Consider the following 24592-nt stretch of genomic DNA (forward strand, 5'->3'; position numbering starts at 1 on the left):
GTCAAATTCAGAAAAAGCAGACAGTGAATGCTGACGTGAATGCGTTCTATAATTCTATAATGTGAAAGCCCTTTTAATGTGTGGCAGATGAGTGGAAATTCATGTATATACAGGACATTCAGAGCATTTTCCCAGGGAACAAAGAAGAGTCTGAAACAGGCCATATGGAATAGTGTGCGTCCCAGGAGAAAACAGTCAAAAGAGGCTATCAAATCTCAAATGGTGAGAGGATTTGCTGGACAGTCAATGTTTGAGACAAAACAAAGTTAGTGTGCCTAGAGGCCCAAGTCTAAGACAAGGTGTAAGAGTTACATTATTATACCATAATACAGTATTATAGCACAGTATAGCACGATTAGAGCAGGTCACACTAACTGCTACAGACATCAAGACAGTCCAACCACGATAACTTCAGGAAGGAAAGAAGGCCTCCTGGGAGTCCAAGGGAAATTAAGGGACAGGCGTGTACGTGTGTGCATTTTTGTACACTCCAGAGACAGTTAATTAGGGTGTGGTTAATCTTCTACAGCAGCCACATAACAGTGTCCTCTAGAGTCTCATAAGGTAATTCTGAGGCAAGGTTGAATGGCTGAATCCTGTGTTTGCTCTCCTCACTGAAAACAACATCCAATATACTGCACATGTATTTGTGAGTAGACACATGGTTACATGATCTACTTATTTACTCACGCACACCTTCCACCTTTCCACTGGCTTAAGGTCAACCACATACTGTGTTAAATAATGTGTGTGCCTTGTGTTGGCCCATCTCTCACTCATTAGCCAGTAGAGCATGAGCTCCATTCCTATTCCCTCCTAACTCGATGTGAGGTGGGTTATTTTATGGAAACATGTCTATAAAGTGCTATTGTGAGTGGGGTTAAAGACACAATTGAAGGATTATTCTGCCAAAAATAAACTCTAAGTAGATAATCTGTGTGAATGACTCAAAACAAACACTTTAATACTGGCTCGCCAGTCAAACCACAAACACTCAAAATGTTGTCTTTTATTGCTTCTAACGATGGAACCTCAATCAGTGGAAAAAGCAGTTCGCTGCAGATTGCGTAAGACTATTCTTGGTCAAGCGTTAGCGTCAACACCAAAGCTTGTGTTTAACTGAATATGTCAGAGTTTCAGCATTAAATCTGTACAATGGCAAACAATAGATAAAGAAAATTCATACAGACCGCACTCACACAAAAGGGATCTAAAGTTTCAAGCCTTTAAAAGGTCAGAAAGTGAAGCGTTGGTTGTAAAGCATGAATTTAGCCACCCAAGTTAAAGGTCATAAAATCTGAAGTGTCCCATAAAGATAAAGCAGCTCTGACAATGTCTTTAAGTGGAACTTTTTGTATTTAGAGAAAAACTCAGGTTCTCATTCAAACCCATCAGTTAAAGATACAAGCTCATTCTGAGTGTATACGTGAAAGGTAAACTGTTTAAATTAATCTCTACTGGCCTTAAGAGCAAGGTTGAGTGTTTTTCCAACATCCATCTAAGGAAGGTTTTGCCCTTAAAACAAATTTGCACCTGAAAGCTGCACAGCCAAAAGTCCCCCCCCCCCCGCCTCTCACCTTAAGGATCATCTCTGCACGGGTCATGCCTTTCACCACTATCTTGGTGTAGCTGGCAGGTGCCTTACGGAGCACCTGGGAGCCTATTGAGGGCAGATCCAGCAAGACTGTCTTCAGGGAGTGAGTGTCAAGGAGGAGCTGGTGGGGTAGGAGGCACAAGAGAGAAGCTCAGACATATAACAACAGTTATTCACGATTAAACATATATACCAGTGTACATAATGAATGTAAAGCGTGAATTTTCTGATTTAATAACACAGTTAAAATGTTGCTTAAAATTATGACTCATAATGCTGCTTTAAGACAGAATAGCATAAATTAAACTTACTTGTTCAGCTCCCACCATGCTGATAGGCTTACATCTGAACAGGTGGTTGATAAATTTGGGAATGAAAGAACTAAGGAAAGAAAGAAGTGACAATATATCAACTTTGGGAACCTTTAATTATGGCTCATGAATAGAACAATGATGTGAGTATTACTGTGTGTGTGTATGTATGTATTGTACTTTGTGAACTTGATGCAGAATTGTGTAAAGTATTTGCGCGTGGAGGCCAGATTGTCTCTGATGACTGGCACATTTTGCTTAATGTGCATGATGATTGATGTCACATAAGGACTCTGGTCGCCCACGTGCTCCACACTCTGCCATGGCATCTGAGAGAGAGAGAGAGAGAGAGAGAGAGAGAGAGAGAGAGAGAGAGAGAGAAATACTGTTTATCATCAGGCTTATATTGCAATCCCTTTAAATGCATTACTCATTAAAAGAATAAAATATTTTGAATGTGGTTTCTGAGTGATGATTGGTGGCAAAGAGACATTCACAAAATCGACAGAGACCATAGGCCGTATCTTGCACCTGGCGCAGCGCAGCTCAAACCCCGACGCAAGCGTCTTTGCCAGTTTAGGACCGACGCTGTTGTCAATTTTCTGTCCAGCGCCCCTGTCGTTTAAATAGCAAATGCACCTGCGCCCATGGGTCGGCTGGTCTTACAGGGAGGTGTGTTCAGGAGCATTCTTGGCGTATTGCTATCTTGAGGCAGCGGAAAGTTATCGCACCATTGACCAACAAAAACCTGGTCTAAAGTCAATAGCGCAGCATTTTAATGTTATTTGAACAGCATTAGTAAAATGCGCCTAGGGTTATACCCCACCCTAGGTAACGCTTGCACACAATACTTGTTTTACACACACACACACGCAAAAGATTAAAAATAAAAATATTACGGTGCAAATCCGCCATTATAACAGCAATGTGCCAAGGTACTTAATGCGCCACACTTTTAAAGGGAATGGAAGATGACACTGATTGGTTTATTGCATGTTACGCCCAAAACACACCTATAAATTAATGAAGACACTAAGTACAACCCTTTTGAACCATGTGCCCGGTGCACGGACCCTTTTTTCCGCCGCTAGCTAGCAAAAGTGGATTTGTACGCGCCCTAAACGCACCTGCGCCAGGTGCTTTACACCGTGCGCTTAAAACATTAAAATAGGGCCCCATGTGTTATGGCATCTTCTTACGTCCTCCTTTAAGGGCAAAAATATGAAAATTCATTTTTAACTGTGTGTGTGTGTGTGTGTGTGTGTGTGTGTCCAACCTTGCTCATGGCAGTGAGAGCAGGGTCACAGGCAGCATCAAGATCTTGAACGAGTAGCTGGATACTGTTCGAGATCACACTGATAAAACAGAATTATTGACACCATTAAAACACACTCTTCACATAATAGAAGGTAGGCTCTTTTTTGGAAAGAAAAACATTGCTGGTCTGTAGTACTTACGTGCTGAATGTATCCATCTCCCCAGTCAAATTTATTCTCTCCATGAGGAGTTTATCCACCTTTTCCTTTAGTTTCTCTTCCAACTGGAACATAAATAAAAACATGAATATAAACATAAAAGCTGCATTACTGACAGCATCCTTTTAAATGTTGGTTTATTTTGAAAAACACTGACTTAAAATTGCAGTATCTGTGTTGCAAAAAAAACTACATGGATGAAACCTCAAACCTCAGGGTGTATTGCAATCACAACTGACACTTTGAGTTCCTTAAAACACAGGTCAAACATTCTGTAACTGCTACATGATAGGCATCTCTTGTCCATAGCATATATAATGCCTCTGCAATTCAACTGAAGGCATGAATTCATAGATACTTCAGGTCTGTGCATCTGTGTGCTTAGTTTGTGTGTGCATGCCTGTTGTGTGGTAGCCAGGCAGTACTCTGCAGTACTGAGGATGCTACAGATCAGGCAGAGCTCATCCATGGTGAATTTAGCAGCTTCTGAGCCTTCTTTCTCCTTCAGCAGACTGCTGATGGTAAGACCCCCACTGTTACTGCTGGATCTGGATGGAGAGATAGACGCAATAGGAGGGAACAGCAGTAAAACAGAGAGATAGAGATGGAGAAAGAGGAGTTTCTCAACTAATCGTAACTGCAAAAATATGAGTCTACTAATAACTAAGATTTAGTTGTTGTATAGTTTTAGTACTCGTATTAAGACTATCAATTTATTTAGCGATTGCTGGTTTCCATTCTGTGTGTTTTAAACGTTTGTGGTGACTTCACTTTTGTTTACATTTGGATCAGAGATTACTGTATGCCATAAAGTTATAGGGTGAATTGGATCAGGAGATGATACGTACCAATAGATGATGTGTATTGCTTTTTTCAAGACTGGCTGATGTGAATCCCCTTTACTACTGAGCTTTAAGAAAAACTCTTTGTGGAACCACAGGTAGAGAAGTAGTAACCAAGACACAACAGGCATAACTACAAGCATACGCAAGTGTCGGGATGCTGCGCCAATGAGACTTCAACGGCGACCCAGTCGTTAATAAACGTCATAACAGAAACGTGGGTAAAACCACAACATAGTTCAAGCTCCTTTTCGAGGGCCCCACTTCAAACCTCACAAAACCAATTCACAGCACACCACATTGAACAACCGTGTCTGCATGTGTCTTAAAGTGTACACACATGCAAAGCATTTGAGTGTATCTTTGTATCATGTTTGTATACGTCTCAGAATATGGTATACATTAGTCAACAAGCGCAAGTGTGTAATTAGCATGCATGCATATTGGAGACGAAACAGAGCATGACTGTGTGTGTGTGTGTGTGTGTGTGTGTGTGTGTGTGTGTGTGTGTGTGTGCACGCACGAGCACCACAGAGATGAGTTCTAATGTTGCCAATGAGCCAGATAGGTTTTTGCTGGTAGCATATTATGCTTTGCCACAAAATAACCAACTCCAGATCCCTCATAGCGTGCCATCCCAAGCCATCAAACACAGCGAGGACTGAAGACATTAACTAAAGTCTTAAACAGCCCCCTTACCATATCAAGAGATTGAAGAAATATGGGCGTGACATGCTTGTTTGTGAAAAATGAATTCCAAATAAATCTGTTTGTTACTGCCCAGAAATGTAATGATTCTCAAAGTTGGAAACGGTCGAAATACTAGTGTGTGAAAAGTAGTGAATGTTTTTGTCAGCAGGAAGATGTATATGGGATTAACTCAAAATAAATTACAGTGTTCAATTGCAATAAAAGGAATAGGTCACCCAGTGCAATGATGTGGCTGAATGATGTGTTTTTAATAATTATGGAAAGCAATGGAGGTCTGTGGCGCAGTGGAATACACAGACAATATGTGTTAATACGATCAATTCATTGCTGGCTTTGGCCTTTTCATGGTAATTGTTGAAAACAATAATAATAATTTGAATATTGCCAGACTTACTATACAGTAATATTAATATAAAATGAGAGAGAAAACGGGTTTTCCCCATCACTTCAAATCAGTCGGGCTGTCTTAGAGCCAGCATGTACTGGCCATTACTTCAATATTGGCTTCAACAACTGCCATTGCAGTGTTGTTGGAAGTGTCTTCATATTGAAGCACTTTAATTTGAGAATGTCAGTAACAAGTACAGTTAGTGCTCATCTTTTATCCCAACATTGAATCTCTCTTTGTTTTAATTCTACTATGGGACAAAGTTTACTCACAGAAAACCACAGGTACCCCTAGCTTTATGTGAAGACAATTCTAATACATGACTTTTTTAAATGACCAAACCTGAACCAGTCTTACTTAGGTAGGTTGCCAGAGAGGATCTTCCAAGCATACTCTCTCAGGAATTTCTGGAAGATGGTTGTGAGGGCGATCATTGGTTCCCCGGTGCTCAGTTGGGAGCACTGCACCATGCACTTCTTGTAATAGACAAAGAGGTCAGCACAGCTGGGCAGCACTGCTCCGCCCTCCTCCGTGCCTGCCTTGGGTGGGCCCTGTGCTCGGAAGTCAGCCACAAACCGGTCAATCAGTTCACCCAGGTTCCTGCAGATGCCCGAAAATGCGCACGCACACACGCACACGCACACACACACACACACACACACACACACACACACACACACACGGTTGGATTAGGGACAGATTAAATTCATTTAATGAATCAAATAAAAACATTGAAACATTAAAAACATATGATTGGTTCTTCAACCCAAAAAATAAATAAAAGGATACAATAACCGGCAGATAGACAGAGAGCCACATGATAAATAGAAGAAAATATTCCAAGCATATCAAAATCCTCAGTACTACAGTCAACAGGTCCACAGTTAGTTGGTGTGGCCCAATCCAACTGAACCTTGGAACTAAAGCCAAGGACAAAACAAGCAGGCCACTGTTCTCTCCTTCTATGTCCCACTGGGGACAGGCTGATCTGGCTGTTGCCTGTTTACGGCTTTTGGATTGAACTGAAATGAGGTTGTAGCTGCAGAATAGGTCAATCCTGTTCCTTTGGACAGACAAATGGCATTTAACAGTCTAGGGAGCCAAGAGCCAGGGGCTGCATGCAAGCACAGCAGTCTCAGAACTGTGTTCAGTTTCAGGAGTGATCATCATGACTGGGGGAGGGGACTGATAGAATATAAGTGAAGGATGATGCTAGAAAAAAAAGAGGCAGGGAAACAGAAAGCGACTGTAAAGAACAGGGACAGAAATAAAAAATAAAGAATGAAAGATTGAGATGAAGAAAGGAGGAATGAAACTAAAATTATGCAAAAAGAAAGAGGGGTACCAAAAAAGGAAAGAATAAGAGGTGGGGATGAAAACAGGCAGATCTGCTGTTGCAGCACTTATTCAACCTCCCTCTCTTTCTCCCAGCGTCTGTGGTCGTGTAGCTAATGGGAAACATTTCTGCCACAGTGGAGACAGAGGCATGTACAGGAACAAGAGATGGAAAGACAGAAGAGGCAATGAAGTAGAATGGGAGATGGGGGATCTGATTGATGAGTGGGAAATGGAAAAAGGATGCATGTGCCAGCTTTAAACACAACCTGCTCCTGATTCTGGGTCTGTGTACCACGACCCAATTTGGTCTTGTCAGCTTGTATGCATGTGTGTTGCTCACTTGTCTTGGGATTCTATGTAGACGTATAGATGAGGTTCAAAGCACTTGGAGACAATGCCATGGAAAGGGTTGTCCGGAGCTTTTGGCTTCCTGGGCTAAAAGAATGGAGGTAAAATGAGGAATTAGTGAAGTAACAGGTTTTAGTTGTAGCTCCTCTGAGTACCAATCAGTTTATGTTTTGCCTCCAGCTCAGCAGGCATACAATAAATGTCAAAACACTCGACACTCAAGATGGTGTAACATGAAACTGAAGCAATTTCCTTTCCATGCATAAAATACACTCAGCTACCACTTTATCAGCTCCACCTAACTATTACTAATGCAGTTCAATACACCAGTCCTGCAATAAATCATACTTCCATGAAGATTATGTTCATTATTTTGGTAGAAACTGTTTTAAAGGAGACATGGATTCAACTTTATGATCATTTTAGAGGCTGCAGTTTGTGGTTCTGTTGAACTGTGTTGTGTTATACTGAGACGTATTTCTAACCTCATTGTAGGACTGTTACAGTATATTAGAGTAGTTTTACCTTGGTATCCGGAACATCCTTCAGCCAAGACAACAAGTATATCAGATACGTTTCTTGTGTTAACACTACTGCCACATAGGCACATGGTTGTAAGCTTAGGTAAGTATGGTGGTGGACTGGTAGCTGGAGAGGTATCAGTTCACCTACTGGGCACTGCCAAGGTGCTCTTGAGCAAGGCACCGAACCCCCAACTACTCGGGGCCCCTGTCCCTCGATGGCTGCAGAACCCTCACTCTGACATGTCTTTGTTTGTGCATGTATAGGTACTGAGTATGTGTGTGTATTTCAGGCCTGTGTGTAATGTGTGTTCTAACAACAGAGTGAAAACATTGTAATTTCCCTTGCGGGATTAATAAAGTATAAACTATTATTATTCTTAATAAATGGGAGAATATTTAAATAATCATATTTCCTTTTAAGGAATACACTTTTCTTTCTTTTTTTTTTTTTTCTTTTTTTTAAATCTATTCGGCCTAAAGAAAGCTCCACATCAGAGGAAGCAACATCTGACTGTACCTGTATGTTGCAGAACAGGTCAAATGGGGTCATTCCAGGTTAACTCACCTTAGCCAGATCATGGTCCTTATCTGTGCCCACATCCTCACCAGCCTCATCGTCCAGGAAGGGGTTAGTGGTCTCGAGAGGGCTCTCTGGCCTCTTCTGCTATAAAAGCACAGATCAAACATTAGTATTTTTTCAATTGCTTAATTATTAGAGCATCATTAGGGGTTTGACTGCCACTAAGGTTGCTTTCACACCTGAGCTGTTTGGTCAGTTTTAACCGAAACCTGGAGCGTTTCGGGGGATAGTCCGGGTTGTTTGGGTTGGTGTGAAAGCTCATTTGAACTCTGGTGCGGACCAAACAACCGAACTCTGGTCCCCTTGGTCCCCCAGAGTTCCTTGGACCACACAATTTACAGACTTATAAATAGGATGACAACCATCAAATCTATAACCTTGTATGACAGTACATCGCTCGTGGTCTGTGTTACAACACATTCTCTCTCTCTCTCTCTCTCTCTCTAGCTTATGTTGACCATTTTGTGGGAGGCTTTGGTGAAAATGCACCTCCAACTATAACATTTCACAAAATCAAATCCCTGATTGAATTACAGAACCCAACTGGCATGGGTGTAAACTGAACAGAAGACAAAATAGCCTCTGACTAGCCCAAACATTATCAGTTCTGAACAAGGTTGGCCTAGTTGTGACCCAACAAACTAATAATCATAATCGGTCCATTCTCTGTGTATCACTTCCACCTCCACACACCAAAATGTCCTGGCTGAAAAGGTTTCTTCAGGCTGTGACACAGAGAGTACTTGCGTGTGTGAGTGTAGAACATAACAAGCCACGAATCAGCAGTTTCGTGCAAGTGTGATTATGGTACAATGAACGGCCAACAACATGAAATAAATATTATGCCTTAATGGGACCAATCTGCATGCTGCCATTTTGCTTAAACAATACTGAAAGTATTTCAGCAAGTGATACGGTCTCATTGGAGACACATGATGATTTTGAAAAATTCTGTGCTTGGATGACATTTTATAATTCAAGAAAGGCGTTAGTGAAGGGCAGGAGTGTAATTACAATCTCTGATCTAATTTTCTCTGTTTGGACATTTTTAGCTTGAATAATTTGAAGCAGCTGGAGTTAATAGTCATTAGACTCGTATGTATTGTTTGTCTGTGTGTGCTTGTCTCACTCCGGGTGTGTCAGTCAAGGTGCATCCTGTGAAGCGTTTGGCCAGAAGACCCTCGAAGTTTGTGGTCCTCTGAATAGCAAACAGAAGCAGCTTCACCTCAATCTCCTTAGCCCGTGTTCGCATCACTTTGGCTAGCTCCACCCTTACAAACACACATGAAGAAATGGACATAGTTTAAGTATATTATCTCTAATTTCTATGCTTTGACATCCCAAAAATGTTTCCAGTGATCCTTGTTAGTACATTATCTGTCCTTTTAGCAAAAACCTGTCTTTTCAGGCTTTTTTCTAACGACACTGGTATGATTTTTGCCAGATGTTTCTTTTATTGTCAGCTGTAGCGGGGAGTAACACACAAACAGTCTCTCTTTCGCAGCGACCTAGTGTGTGGACACTAGGTCACCACTTATGTCGTCAACTGCGCTTAAAGCCAAATCACAGACTCACATCAGGCAACCCATACCAGTGTGGTTCATTTGGTAATGCAGAAAAGTCCCACAATCACTTTCTGCTTTTTTAAATTTTCTTTTCTTTCTTCTTTTCTTGGGGCCAGAGACACAGCATACAATATTCGCTAAATAGGCTAAAGCCACAAACAATAAAATGTGTTCCTAGATGGGCTTTTATACCATATGTTGTGGTGTGTGTTTACCTGGTGATGTGGCAGAACTCCACAGCAATACGCTCTGTCATGCACCACTCCTCAGGAAACATGCGTAAATACTTCTCCTCATAGTCGACCAGCTGCCGTTTGATCCAGGCATAGCGGCGATCGATCTTGTCTAGCCATGCCACCTGAGCAACAGGGTACAATGTTTTTTTCATTCGTACCTAAATACCACCATTATCTATTAGGTATTTACTATAATTAGATATGATCTTGTACATTATGGAATTCAAATTCTTACTCACATCTTGGTTTTCCTGGAATAATACCAGGTACTCTGAGAGGTGCTGCCTGATGAACTTTTTTATGATCTCCTGTTTGATGCGCGGATCCAGCACATTGGCCACCAGGCAGGCATCTCTAAGCACGTTACTGGGACCACCTGGTCTCTGGATGGATGAAAATAAAAGTTTGACATGAAGTTTTGTACAGTGGGCGGGGCATTTGGGGAGGACAAGAGAAGAACATCTGAAAATCCAGTTTCCCATTAAACATATTTACCTTGGAGCCTTGAGCGGGGAAGGATTCTTCAAAATCTGCCAGGATCTGAGTCCCCAACTCACTCTGTGCTGCCTTGACTCTAGAAAGGACAAAAAACAATGGCACTAAATGATTCATTGTTTTCATAATCAGTTGGAATAGTGGCGATTTCATGTGACTGCCCCCAATATACAACAGACTTTAACCTCCTTTAAGGCTCAACTATTTTGGCTCCCAAGCCAGTTAAAAACTCCTAGTTTAATTAATGTCCAAGAACTGCAGAGAAAGACACTATTTACTCCAAGTACTTTAAAGGTCCAATATGTGATACTGACAGCTAGCGTTTAAAATAGTTACTGCAGTCCAAATTCATACTGGAGAGACTCAGACTCGAAGTTCACAGAGGTTGCCAGGTTGAGAGCGCTTCCAACAATGTTGCTAGACGCTAGTCTGACATAGCCAGACATTACTCCATAGCACAGCGGAGTAGCTAACGTTAGATGGTGGCTATGTTGACAGTCATAAAAGCCAGTGCTCATGCGGAGCTCTCTACCCGAATGACAGACACACTTTCTAGTGGTTTTTTAGCGGCTGTTGCCATAATGTTAAGCCATCCTCTCTACCCGACTGCCAAACACACTTTTTCGGCTTAAAATTATGGCAACAACTGCTAAAAACAGCGCAAAGTCACAGTCCTCTCTACCTGATTTACAGCCCCCCTCTCTTGACTTAAAATTACTCACCGCTTGCCGGCTACAGCCACTGAACAGGCTACACGTTGTAAACAGCCGTGGTCCACTTGCCTGGTCCTCCGGTAGCGTTAGCTAGCAGTTATCGTGTGTTAGCATGCCGCCGTTAGCCAGGACCAGTCGGGATCACTTTACTGGCTGTGTCTCAATTGTTTTTGCGAGTAACCAACTCAATATAATGAGGTCTACTTAGACAATCTGAGCCTGTCCAGTCCTCGAACAGCCTGAAGGCATCCAGGCAGGGTTAAGAACATCACCCTACACCATGAAACCATCCAGAATAAACAGGAGAGGGTGCAGAGATAGTATCACAGACAGATGACAACTTGACTGGTTGCTGTCGGCTAAATATCCAACTACCCATCTGTTTTGTCAGCTACTGAGTATGAGACTCTAATCTCACACACACACTGCTCTACAGCTCCTGTTTTGTTTTGGTGTCTCACACTCTAATAAGCTGATGTAACAGAGACCAACCTGTCAGCAGCAGGTCTGACTGTGTCCAGTCTGTTGCTGCATTTTGTCCAACAATATACAATAGTACAACATAGCTGGTGAAAAGAAAAAGGCTTATTAAACAATAATCAGTTGATCCTGCTCAAAAGGTGACAGCTACACTGACTCCATTTAGTCAAGGTTCAAAGTACTGTTAGGACAAAAGGCCAATTTTCTTTCACGCAATTAAAAACGTTAAGGCATGAACAGAGACATGTCAGATGGAGGCGTTAATATGCATTTAGACTGTCACCCGGTCAAATTTTCACAGTTTTTTTTAAGAACTGGAAAGGTAGAAATTGGACCTAGTTCTTATTTTTTCAGAATGAGAGATGACTTGCTTTAAAACTTTTAGTTTTAGCCCTTAATTACTTAATACTGTTATACACGACATTGTCTCAATAAACATCCTTACACATTACACTTCATTTTATGTTTTAACAATCATGCTATCACATGCATATACATTAATACAATTATTAAATATGTATTCCTGTAATTGACAGAAATACTGAGGTAAGTAGTCTTTTTTTATGTTTGAATTCAGAATTCAATAGAAAGTTGTCCTTTGTGGTCTTGCAATTATTTAAAAATGGTTTTATTGTATGGGAAACAATGGCAAGTTAAATTTTGCCTCCCTGCTCTAAACATCCCTTAGCTACTGTTCCCCGTGGCTGTAATTCTGGAAACTCCCCATCTGATCCTTCATGCTGCCTCTATATCCATGTTTGTCTTCTTTTATCTGTAGTATTTTTGTGGCTGATGTGTTAATCTGCCCACGTTTGTCACAGAGAATTCTTTCTGTTAATTACTTTCTATACACTTTATATTAACTGTTTGCGTCCAGCTGTCTGCCTTGTCTTCATATCTCTCACTGCCCTGTGTCTCTCCTATCATCTGTTTCTCCAGCAGAGTCACTTCTTCCACGCAACTGTTATTTGGTATGAACACGGTCTGCCACACCTCATTCAAAACAGAACAGAAGGTCATCCTTTTAGTTTAGCTTTTGGGGATCAGCACTACTTTAAACTTGATTAACTTGGCCAACGTGTCCCGAATTGATTCTAATGTTGTTGGAAAATAATAGTAAAAATGGAAATGTAATCAGTCAGGGCCGGGAAACAACAGCGTAACAATGCACTTTGTTCTCTCTGTGTGTGTGTGTGTGTGCGTGTGTGTGTGTGTGTGTACCTCTGTGTGAGTGTTTGTGTGTTTAAACAAAATACCACATGCACATACTGGCATGACTCTTATCCAGACCAAACACACATTCCTAAATATACCACTGATTAAAAATGACACTAGATTGTTAGATTGATAGACATGTTGCAAGCATGAACAAAAATCTCAAGTGCATATTTTAATAAATGCATCTTACATACACATATGTGGAAGCACACACATGGAGACAACACGTCTAAGAAAAGTTTGCCCCTAATCTCTCACAATGAAAGAAATTCTGGCATAATAGGACCCTATTCAGTGTTTCCTTCCTGTGGGTTCCTGTATGAGTGGGGTTGTGCGTGAATGTGTGTGAATAACTGCATAAACAGGATGTAATATGCAAAATCCCTCTAGCCAAATACTGTAAACAATTTTCAAAAGTTCAGCTGACGAGCTGTGGAATATTGCAGCTATAAGCAGGGACCAGGCTTTGAACTGGCTACTGGAAATGAGCTGTTCTTACAGCTATGCTGCCTATCCAACAACTGCCCGAGTGAGCTTGAGCAAGGCACTAAACTCCTCAGCGTTCAAGAGTTACTGCAATGCAGCTGATACACTCGTAGAAAATGCACTTGAGGAAAATAGTATGCACATAGTATGCACATACATCACCGGTAAGTGTGTGTATTAATGTGTGCATATCAGTTACCTCTCAGAAAGCTGTCTGATCTGGGGTATGCCCATGTACTTGTGGAAATGTTCAAGCACATTGACCACTCCCTGAAGCAGGTTGGCCACCTCACCATACTGCCTCTTTCTGGTCATGGCTCTGGAAGACAACACATATATGTGAATTATTTCTATTAATATATAAAGAAAATATACCTCTTCATATTCTCTATGGTACAATTGTCAAGTGATTATGCCACGCACCTCTGTAAAAATATCATTCGAGCATCAAACTAACTTTCTAAATCTCTCACAAAGTGTAAATTAATTTGTAACACGCTATAGGTAAGAAAACCACCCACTGTCCTTAAAAAAGCCTACAGAATACAGAAGGATGTGGAAATAAGATATTAAAACGATTAAGGCCCCTTGTGGGGAGAGCACAGTATGTTTTTCTTTCCACCCATCTGAAAAAGGGTGAATTTCTATGGGATTTTCTTCTTGTTTTGCAGGTAATTCAGAGGTTTTCATCAGTATACAATTAGCAGCTTTAACCGCCAGTATAAATCAATATAAATCTAATCCTTTATCCTAAATTAAGTCCATATTACAACTACAGAGGCTCTGAACAATCCCAAATAAGCTTTAAACTGTTAACTGTGAAAGCCTTTTGGTCTGATCTGTTAAATGTGATTGTACGCACTCTAAAGAGTCAACACCCCCTGCCAACATATGCAGGTGGTTGAGGGTGGTGATGGATGTAGTTAGGTGGCGCTTCCCATGGTCCAGCTGCTTTATGTCCCTCGTAATCTCCTTCACCTGTGCAGGAAGAGGAACAAGTCAGACATGCTGGTCATATAGAATGGAAGAAAGGAGAAAGTAAAAAAGTACAGAGACACACACACCTTTGTCCTCTATTGTAACAGAAGGTTACAGGGTGTATCTCCCTTGTTTTAAGCTTCAACAAGGCCACTGTGTGTGTGTGTGTGTGTGTGTGTGTGTGTGTGTGTGTGTGTGTGTGTGTGTGTGTGTGTGTGTGTGTGTGTGTGTGTGTGTGTGTGTGTGTGTGTGTGTGTGTGTACCATTTGTTCAGACTTCTCTGCCTTGTCCTTGATGTCTTTGATTTTACCAAAGAGCTGCTGGATAGCTATCTGGGCCTCTTCCAAAGCCTGCCAAAAACAAACAGAACAATATGAAACATACAGAAAAGACACAATCGCTGTGTAGAAACCACCACCATATGTCTGTATTTTTGGGAGTGATATTTTGGCTATATAATTCCAATGCCAAAGCCCAGCTCAGCCCATCACTAATCATGTCAGACTTACACATGAAGCAGAAACAGCAGCAAGAAGTGGAGAAAATATGGAAAACCAAACAGAACTGTTCCGACCATAACCTTGAGAAAGAAAAGGGATGAGAAACCTTTCACCCAGTTTACCCTCACATGCTAAGTTAGACTGAGTGGAAAGCTACAGAGTTTTTTTACCTGTTGGCTGGTAAATCAGATCAGCAATGGCGTACCGTACATTAATTGTGAATTAGCTAACCTAACAAATGCGCATTAAACTGCCTTCTAGTGTCTGCTGGAAAGTCTCGGATTTCCTTTCATCCACAAATTCATGGGCAGAGAACATGGAAACCCTGTCAGCAGCTGGTGGTTAAATCAATGTATTTCTTATTCTGCTTTTAATCAAAATGTATCATCCCGTACATAAAATATCAACCTCCCTTTAAACTTCCTTAGAAGAAATACTGACAATATATTGTTGTGAGAAACAGGGCAGTTCGTGGAATAAGTAGCAGTTGTGGTGTGCCAGTCTGGGTCAAATTTCCTATCTGCACTCACCACTGGCTTTGGTCCGTGTAAAAAAAAAACACGTATGTATGTTCCCAGTTCTGGAATAGACTAATTGGCCGTCTAATTGGCGTGCTGACATTGATAGGTCTTAGTTTGACACATGAACCATAAGGCTAATCTCTGCATAAAGGCTGTCTAAAAGGCTAAAGAGATTATTAGCACTTTGAACAGCCTATAAAGCCAGACCGGATTAGATAACATTAGACAGTTACAACTGTAAGATAGTTAACGTGCTATTCTAATATTTCCCCATCATCTAACATGGCAGCTGTTCTTTGATGGCCCTAAACAGAGATTGTGCTCCGACATCTGATGCCAAGGTAATTGGTTTCACTTGGCCCGATGCTGTGACTGACACACACACACACGGTACCAGCTGTGCAAGGAATTTACCACTTTTACAAGCACCTCTAAGAACAAGAACAAGTGAGCAAACACACAACTGTGCACATGCATACACAGTTACACACTCAAACATAAATATCGCTTGCACTGACAGCAGAGGATTATTATTATTTTTACTTCCTGAGTGTAGCCAAAGAGTAGCACTTGGTGACAGTGTTGTGGAGACACGATCAAAGTAAGGACGACGCAATATGACCAGGTCACAACATCACAACAAAACCATGTTGACATTTAATCCGGCAAGGGGAGTTTCAACCTTAATATTCTTATACTAAGCTAAAATGTCATCCAATCTGTGTAATATGATTCCATTAAGACAGTCTGCCATGGCCAGACAGAAAGGAATTCTTCTTTAATAAAGATGAGCAACAGCTGACTCTAGCTTGGACGCATCCTTCTTTTTGTTTCAAACTACCCTTTTGTTTTTGGGTGATGGATAAATGAATTGGAAAAATGCATGCAGGTTATGTATTTACTCTTTGATCTGAGAGCGAGGAAGGGAGTGCCACTGAATTTTTAAAGAGGTTCCCTGGAGGAGTTCTTGAGCAAACAAAGTGCATGCAGAACAGGCCAGAACCTCCAAGGCTTCAATTGTTGCTCATGCAGACTTCGCTGAGTCAAATCTGGCTCGCTTCCTAGTGCTTATTTCCTGTATTTAGCCTTGAGGAAAGCAGAGAGAGACCACTACAGCAGGCGCCTCCATGCCTAAGATGTTATCTGCTCTCACACAAACACGCATATGCACACCAATGTATCCCTAACATGCAAGCAGCACAGGTTCCAAGGCACATAGGCGGTACTATAGAGTTCAAAAAAGGAGCCTGAACAGGCTTGGGATGCCCTTCACTCCTCCCTCTGACAGACATCAGTGTAGCTTTCTAAAGTAGACTGTGTATTAAATAGTACTTTTGAGTTTAGGGCCAAATAAAACAAATCAACCAAACAGGGAGTATTTAACATAACAGTAACTTTGCCATGTAAACATTTGTAGCGAGTCAGTTTAGAGAGTAGAATGTTTCACTTAACAGAGAAAAGAATAACTCATGAAGTGCTAAGCCTGACAGTAAATAATATCCAAAGCACCACTTTTTCATGCATTCTGTTATAAACAGCAGCATGCTACTATACTGCTGCTACGCATTTCCTTGATTGTTTAATTTTCCCTTCATGAAGCAATACAAAATGTTGGCACTGTTAGTTTTTGCAGATGGTGTTGATGACTTAAAAAAGCATAACAGGCATAAGCTGATAGAAGCTGTAGAGTGTGACAGATTGTTTTAAAGGTTGCATATTATCCTTTTCCGTGTTTTCCGGAACATTTTATGTTGGATTTCCATGTTAAACGTGGCCAAAATTTCAAATAATGAGGCAATCGTATTTTAGACAAATCCCTGTGAGCTAAAACTTTCAGATTTCTGACTATTCTGAACACTCCGGTTTCAACAGTTTTTTCTACTCTCGGCTAAGTTTTACGCAACTCTAAGCCGGACTTCTATGATTGGTCATCTGCTCCAAGTAGGCAGGACTGGAGTGTTTTTTTTTAAAGCCACTGTGGTGTTAACATTGTCCCATGTAACTACATGCTAATGGCAATAAACAATGTCCCCTTGGCTGCCAAAACAGTGATAAAAAAGTCATAGTCTAGTTTGTCGAAAAAAGCCATCGTATAGTATGTCAATTTCCTGCATTTCGTCTGGTCTAACTTTAGTCTTTAGGGTCGTTAAATTATCCCCAATTCCAGGTCACATAACATAACATTTACTGTTAGTAGTATTTGGTTTAAAAACCTTTATTTTATTATTTTGAAATTACTGCTATATTCTATTAGTGTCAAGCACATGTAAACATGTTCTAGTACAAACACAAAATGCAAGTATAATCCTGAAAATGCTATATAATAGTTTAAGCAGAAAGTTACAAATTAGAAGACAGAAGAAAGAAAGTGCAGTTTACAATGTCTAAGACAGACCTCTGAGAAGATGAAAGCATGGAAGCTAAAACAGCCTTTTCTGAGTTAACGTTAAATATTTACATTAAGGCTTTTTCTATAGGAAGACCACCCAACATTGTATTTTCTAATGCAGCCCTCTCTATACGCAAATGCCAGGTTGCTAACCATGCAAGCTGCAAGTACAGCCTTACTATTTGTGTGTGTGTGTGTGTGTGTGTGTGTGTGTGTGTGTGTGTGTGTGTGTGTGTGTGTACAGTAGCTTAATGTGAATAGTAGTAACTGGTAACAAATGTTTGGTCTCGTTAATGAGATTCTTTAACACAGACATCCACATATAGATTCCAGCCAAAATGCATTCACGTCCTTCGTTTTCATTTCTTTTTTTTCTTTTTAAGGCAGGTGGGAACATCATACAACATTGTGTGTAGTAGGAAACTCTCAGCTGGCAGACTACAACCAGATATGTTGTGTGTAAAGTAGTGTACATTTGCCAACACAGCCAGACTGGTCAGGAGACTCCAACAATCTGCCGTCATGTTCAGCACTTTAGGAAATAACATCTGTAATATTTGAACCACATGAAATGATGGAGGTTAAAGTGATTGAGTCTGGATTGTTCAGAAATGAGCCGCATATGAGCACTGCCATAATTTCTGGTTAATGACGGAGTTCATGTCATTATAATTAAGGCGGTCTCTCTGCCACTGGACACCTTGTATTACAGTCAATCATACTGTCACCAATTTAGCTTGTGGGGTCATGTGTGTCATCTGTCTTAATGTGTTGCAATATACATTTCACTGTTGTCATAGCTTTACAAATGAAACAAATGTAAAGATTTTCCGTTGCCAAGTAACACAGTCGTCAACACAGCAAGTATTAGCTTTATTAGCTGCCAGGGTCTGACCACTAAGAGAATTACATTTCCACACTCTCAGCCCTGCAGCATATAAATATCTGACTCCCTATAGAAAAAAACACAAGAGAAAAATCATTCCCTAGACCATCTCCACTTTCTCTCTCCTCCTGTCTTGCTCTCTCCATCCTTCTCCATAAATGTCTAAATCTTGGGTTTCAACCTGGGGATTTCATTTAGCTCAGTGAGTGAGTTCAGTCAACAGCATTAATAAATGAATGGCTGATGTTGTTGGTTTTATTATATTGCTGTCTTTATGTTTCAATTTCAAAATTCTGAAATGTACACCTCTCCATCTTTCCGTCTGCAGAAAGGATTTTTCCTCTGGAAATGTTGGAATGGCACTGTGGGGTTGGAAAAACAAACTCAAATTATTGTGTGTGTGACTGTATAATGTTATTGGTCTGGAGGGTATTTAGAGCGTTTCCGCTACCAAACGGTAGCTAACTGGGAAAGACAGGGCCACCAGGCCAGACACGCTGACGACAACGCACACCTAATCATGTCAACTGGTCAGAACATACACGGCTCACCCGTCAGGTGTCACGTTCCAGGACCTGGATTATATCGGCAGGGGCTGTTCTTTTCTGTCATGCTCCCACAAGAAAAGGCAAATACTCAAAAGCCTGGGTTTTAAAGAAATCTAAGTATTTACATACAGGAATCTATTTCCCAGACGTGTTTTCAGTAAAGAGGGGCAGTTTGAGCAGTGGGAATGGTTCTGAGTCATCTTGCCCTTTTCCATGGAAGCAATGTGCAGAGAGGAAATAGCAGGCGAGCGGGAAGAACATGTTTTTCTGGGTTAGGAGCAAACATTGGCACTACTCTAACTCCAGGAGAGGATTCTGTTTCGACACAACAAAAGTGATAAATAGACCTGGTGGTTTGTATGTATAATATGAAAACGTGTTTCTCAATCTTCCCCATTAGGGCATTGAAGGTCTACATGCTAGGATTCTATGATTTGCGGAGGAACAATGCTGTATACTTGATTTTCTTTCAATCTTAGACCAACACGCATATCAATCGGCCTTTGCGAACTACTCAGGCTCTATCACCATCACCATGACAAAATAATACAATTTGAGCACTTCTTTAAATCTTAAATCTGACACCTAATGAAAATATAACAAAAATAAAAGAAATGTGATAACTTTTTCTTGCCATATTGCCAGAAATGTGATCAAATCCATTGCAGAAAAACAAATTCAAAGTCGATCAAAGTCTAATCAGTATTAGATTTGATTCAATTAGATTCAACTTTATTGTCATTGCACATGTAACAAGTACATAGCAACGAAATGTAGTTAGTGTCTAACCAGAAGTGCTTAAGCAGTGATTAAATAACATTAAATAACATGGGCTACAGTATGATTAAATAATATATGCTACAGTATATACAGAGTGCAAGATATGAATGATAAGTATATAGATGTGTGTCTATATGGGTGTTTTTTTTTTTTTAAAATGTATGTCCCTATTTGACCTGCAGCTCAACTCACCTGTCTGCCATCCTGGCCCACATTGGTCTGGCCTCTCACCACTGTCCTGATGTTGTCATCCAGGCGCCTATCATATGTGACACAAAAGAGACTTGGTCAGATTGAGAGTAAAATACAAACAAAAACAAGAAATGTGTTATTAAGTCAATGACATGAACTCACCGGATCTTCAGACGAATCTTGTTAACCACATCATCAATATTAGCCAAAGACTGAGAGGAAATACAAAGACAGGAAATCAGGAAAACATGAAACAACCGTACATACAGAGGAGAATGGCTGGATTACCCAATCACACACAAGTACTCTTTTCTATCAGTTATACCATTTATTTAATCATTCTGGTACCTTATCCTGCTGTTTACTATGTTGTGTTGAACCTATATTTTACACAAAACAAGACACCTACGATCAAAAATGCATGCTTTGTAGCATTTAATGTATTTGTGCTTAAACAAACGGATTAATTCGCTACAAATATGTTCTATTATAATTAGGGGTGCACCGATCAGATAATAATATCGGATATCGGTCCCGATATTGACAAAATAGCTGGATCGGGGATCGGAAAAAGTAATAGATCCACGGGCCGATCTAGATTTGTTAGTTTTTTTCCCTCTGTTCCACGTGTCTCGCATGCTGGAAGAGTTGAGTGTACAAATAAATAAGAAGTCAATACATTACATCTATGTTATTTTGTCTTAGTTAGGAAAGTAATGTTTAGTTATGAAAGTCTGGTGCCTTTAGTCTCTTCCACATGGCGGAAGGAAGGTATAAGGTGGAAGGTAAACAGTGTATTATTAAAGTGGCCGTATTATATTCATTTTCAGGTTCATAAAATTGTAATTTGAGATTGTATCAGAATAGGTTTACATGGTTTCATTTTTCAAAAACATCATATTTTTGTTGTACTGCACATTACTGCAGCTCCTTTTTTCACCCTGTGTTCAGGTCTCTGTTTTAGCTACAGAGTGAGACCTCTCATCTTCTGTAACGTCTTTGTTGGCAGTCGCACATGCATAGTAGCTAGCTAAGGATTACATGAGCTAGCTAGCTGTTTCTCCAACTTCGGCCTGTACAAGGCAGGATTAGCCAGGAGACTTCTTCTAAACTTCCTACTTTGCATGGAATACCTGCAGAACAGGGACATGTAAGTAGTTCTATACAATTTATTTTGTAGATTAGGGTGAATTTGTGTGTTATAGCAGTGTTTTGCCATTGAGAACGAGCTAGCACACTAGTGCTAGCATGCTAACGGTTAGCCCCCTAACCCCCTCGTTTCGGCTAGTTATGTAGAAAGCCGTGCAGATTTTGAACAGCTCACCCGGAGACTGAAGGCAGGACACATTCAGAAACCAGTATTTCACTCAAAACCGCATGGATATTTTATTTATTTTTTTCGAAGTTTGTATGTGTGTGGAAGCACCAGAGACACAAAATAATAATAAATATCTATAATGAGGTGAAAATGCATGTATACCAGTAGGAACCCTCCTACGTGTATGAGCACTAACTATAGGGTAACAGTGACCCCTCATGGAGATGGAGTATACACATAGACATGTATACTGTACACAATCTTTCAAGATAAAGTGCAACACAGACATTTAAAATACACACACGATCACACAAACACATACATACACACTCACAGACATGCTAATTAATACAACATATAAACATCACGTGTTAAATAAATGTTCCTTGGTTATAATGTATTGCTCCTGTTAATGAAATGCAAAGATAAAGGGTTCCAATCTTTGTAACATCTTTGGTACTTGAAGTACACTCACTACTGTTTTGACAATTTTTTCCTCCAAATACCCTTAGATTTTGAATGTTTTCCAGTCCAGAAAAGCTAAAACTGACAAATCACAGCTTAAAATATGATTTGTCAGTCCATAGTATTCTTAGCTGATATTCCCTGATCCAATTCCAATAGTCTTAACCCTTTGGCTTTGCTAAAGCAACACATCTGTTAATTCCAGCTTGTTAGGCATTCTTCCTGTAGCCATGCTTCCTGTAGCTCTGCATGGCTTACTGAGAAAGCTTATTTGTTGCTGTAGCTGCCTGTATGGTGTCTTGTTGACTTCTGTCTGTATAGTTTAACCTGTACTAATGTCTTGCTGTTTCCTGTTCCTCTGGTCTAAAATCATCTGGCCAAAGGACTACAGTTGAAAATTTGCCGGCTGGCTAACACTGGCATATTTACAGAAATATTGATTAATGTGTGTTGTCCTTTATAAAATAAAGAATAAGAATTATTGTGCGCTTGACACTGAAACAGGAACCTGTTCTCATTTATATCTGCAAAGATTTTGATGCTAAGCTTCCAATTAATTTTACCAATGATTTTTTTTAAATATATTCTTACTGTCTTTGTCTCTTTCTGCCTTTTCAGTTATCAGCCTGGTTGAAATTATTATCAAATTATTTTCAACTAAACAAAGACTATCACTGTCACAGTCACTATCGGCTGGGTCACACTAAAATGGAGAGCAGTATGCACATCAGTCTGGCTGCAGATGTTTCTCTGTCACTTCACTGTACCTGCTCGGTGGGAAACAGTGTGTTGATGTATTCCACAGCATTGAAGTCTGCTCTGTCCAGAGGGTCTTGGCTGGGGAACACCTTGTACATAAAAAAACAAACGACGTTCATACAAAGTCATGGCTGACGACGTTACACTGCATTTTTATGGTGTGTTGGAGTAACTTTTACATGCAAACTGGTGATGCCTTGTAACCTTATTTTACGGTTTCCCGAAATAACTTTAGCCAGTCATTACTGACAACCTGCACATACAAGTTGTTGAGTGAGTCGCGTGTAAACAATTGTAACGTTACCCTAATACTCAAGACGGAAACCACCGAAGAGTAACGTTAACGTTAAAAGGCAAAGACTGCTTCCTAAACTAACGTCACGCATTACTTCCAGCTGACGTTATCCCAATATATAAACAACCTGACAAAGTTTTCCTTGAAGATAAATGGGGAAATCGTTGTTCTATAGGTAACGTTAGCATTCGTAATACTGCAGTGTCACATCTAACTAGCCTGCTAACAGCTGGGTTGTTAGCAAGACCAGCAACAATGTTTAAAAAGCTGCAATAGTAACAAGGTCAGTCGGCTACCTGTTCGATGGCTAGTTGCACCTCTGGGGTTAAATGCAAAATAGCCTCCAAATCCTCAGCAAATTCAAATTCTTCCTCCTCCATCATTGTCAAAACAAAACCAAAGACTACTCCGGCATACCACTTCCTGATGAGGAGGCTTCTGGGATAGCTGATGACGTTGTAGAAACGGTGCTTTCAGGGCTAGCTGAAATCAGGGATTACATTTGAGCGATGGATTGTCTGTGTTGCCTACAAACATCTCTCGCTTCCTCTTCCTCCCGCATACCTTTACTGCCTGACATTGGTTGCAAATTCAATCTCCGAGTCCGATCCTATCTCCATTTTGAAAGTGCACATGGATGATCTAACAAAGTGGTAAATCCGACGAACATATGGGTAAATAGGTATTGGTTTCCAATATGTGACAATTAGGGGTAGGGAGTCAATAAGTGATGAGTATTATTAATTCTAATATATTTGTAGCATATAGTTGCCTGACATTCAAAGTATATAACATCTGTTTCCTATGTTTCTATGTTTTACACGTTTACTAAATTAATACATACTTTTTAATTCTGCACAACAGCAGAAATTACAAAACTGCTCATTTTGTTTTGGATCAAAGGAACTTGTATACAGGGTAGTATAGGAACCATTTATGTACACATGGAGCAAGAGCTGTTCAAGTTGGGCATCAGACCCCCAGGGTGCAGCCATAGTTTCTGAGTATGTGGTTCAGTGTTATAAGAGTCATTTTTTTTTTAGGTTTTATTGAAAATAATCATGAACATAAATACATGCATTCAACATTTTGGGTCTTCACAGCTTTCTAATTTGCAACTTAACTGGAAGACTAACATAAGACTCGTATTTCATCTGTTGCTGTTTGCAGAAGATGCCTTCCCTCTGGCCTCACAGGATCTTGTGCAGGAACGTGCACAAGAGCAGTAACAGTAGGAACTCATTAGGAGCAAAATGCCACATCACTTCTCCTCACTGCATTAATGAATGTGTCTATTCAAATAAACCTTCATATTAAATTCCACAAAATAGAGATAGATAAAGTGCACTTAGAAAACATACACTTTTCACTTTTTGTTCCACCTCCATCTGTTAAAGCCCTGTGTGAGCTGAGGTGATGAAAATCTATTCTTAGAATACTTTAATTACATTTTACACAACCGAAAACCTCTTCCCACATTATCTGCCTACAAATCTCCTCATAGCTCTGCTCTGATCCTAATACATGGGGTGTTCTGACCTGTAACATGATTCCATTGGCAATGTGCCCTGCAGTGACAATATTCCATAATAAAATTGTCTCTAACACACCTACTGTATCAATAATCTGGCCTCCTACTACAGTAACATTGTTGTCA

At 40.3% G+C, this 24592-nt stretch overlaps 1 protein-coding gene across 2 annotated transcripts in view; it reads right to left on the reverse strand.

The window, feature by feature from the left end:
• vps53 (VPS53 subunit of GARP complex) overlaps positions 1–23373 on the reverse strand; it is a 28193-nt gene extending 4820 nt beyond the window's left edge. Inside the window, exons 1-20 of one of the 2 annotated variants that reach the window (XM_078246297.1) lie at positions 23232–23373; positions 22649–22729; positions 20261–20310; positions 20099–20165; positions 14546–14632; positions 14167–14282; positions 13504–13623; positions 10408–10486; positions 10152–10295; positions 9892–10034; positions 9241–9382; positions 8097–8192; positions 7000–7094; positions 5679–5921; positions 3781–3928; positions 3363–3445; positions 3182–3260; positions 2086–2234; positions 1906–1975; positions 1578–1715 (exon numbers count right to left, since the gene is read on the reverse strand). In XM_078246297.1, coding sequence (XP_078102423.1) covers positions 1578–1715; positions 1906–1975; positions 2086–2234; positions 3182–3260; positions 3363–3445; positions 3781–3928; positions 5679–5921; positions 7000–7094; positions 8097–8192; positions 9241–9382; positions 9892–10034; positions 10152–10295; positions 10408–10486; positions 13504–13623; positions 14167–14282; positions 14546–14632; positions 20099–20165; positions 20261–20310; positions 22649–22729; positions 23232–23318 — 2217 coding nt within the window. In that variant the 5' untranslated portion in view covers positions 23319–23373. Of the gene's footprint in view, positions 1–1577; positions 1716–1905; positions 1976–2085; positions 2235–3181; positions 3261–3362; positions 3446–3780; positions 3929–5678; positions 5922–6999; positions 7095–8096; positions 8196–9240; positions 9383–9891; positions 10035–10151; positions 10296–10407; positions 10487–13503; positions 13624–14166; positions 14283–14545; positions 14633–20098; positions 20166–20260; positions 20311–22648; positions 22730–23231 lie in introns of both variants that reach the window. The other variant, XM_078246296.1, reaches the window with a different exon arrangement.
• Between the last annotated feature and the right edge of the window lie 1219 nt (positions 23374–24592).

Source organism: Sander vitreus, chromosome 3 (genome assembly GCF_031162955.1).
Source record: "Sander vitreus isolate 19-12246 chromosome 3, sanVit1, whole genome shotgun sequence".
In the NCBI taxonomy this organism is placed as follows: Eukaryota; Metazoa; Chordata; class Actinopteri; order Perciformes; family Percidae; genus Sander; species Sander vitreus.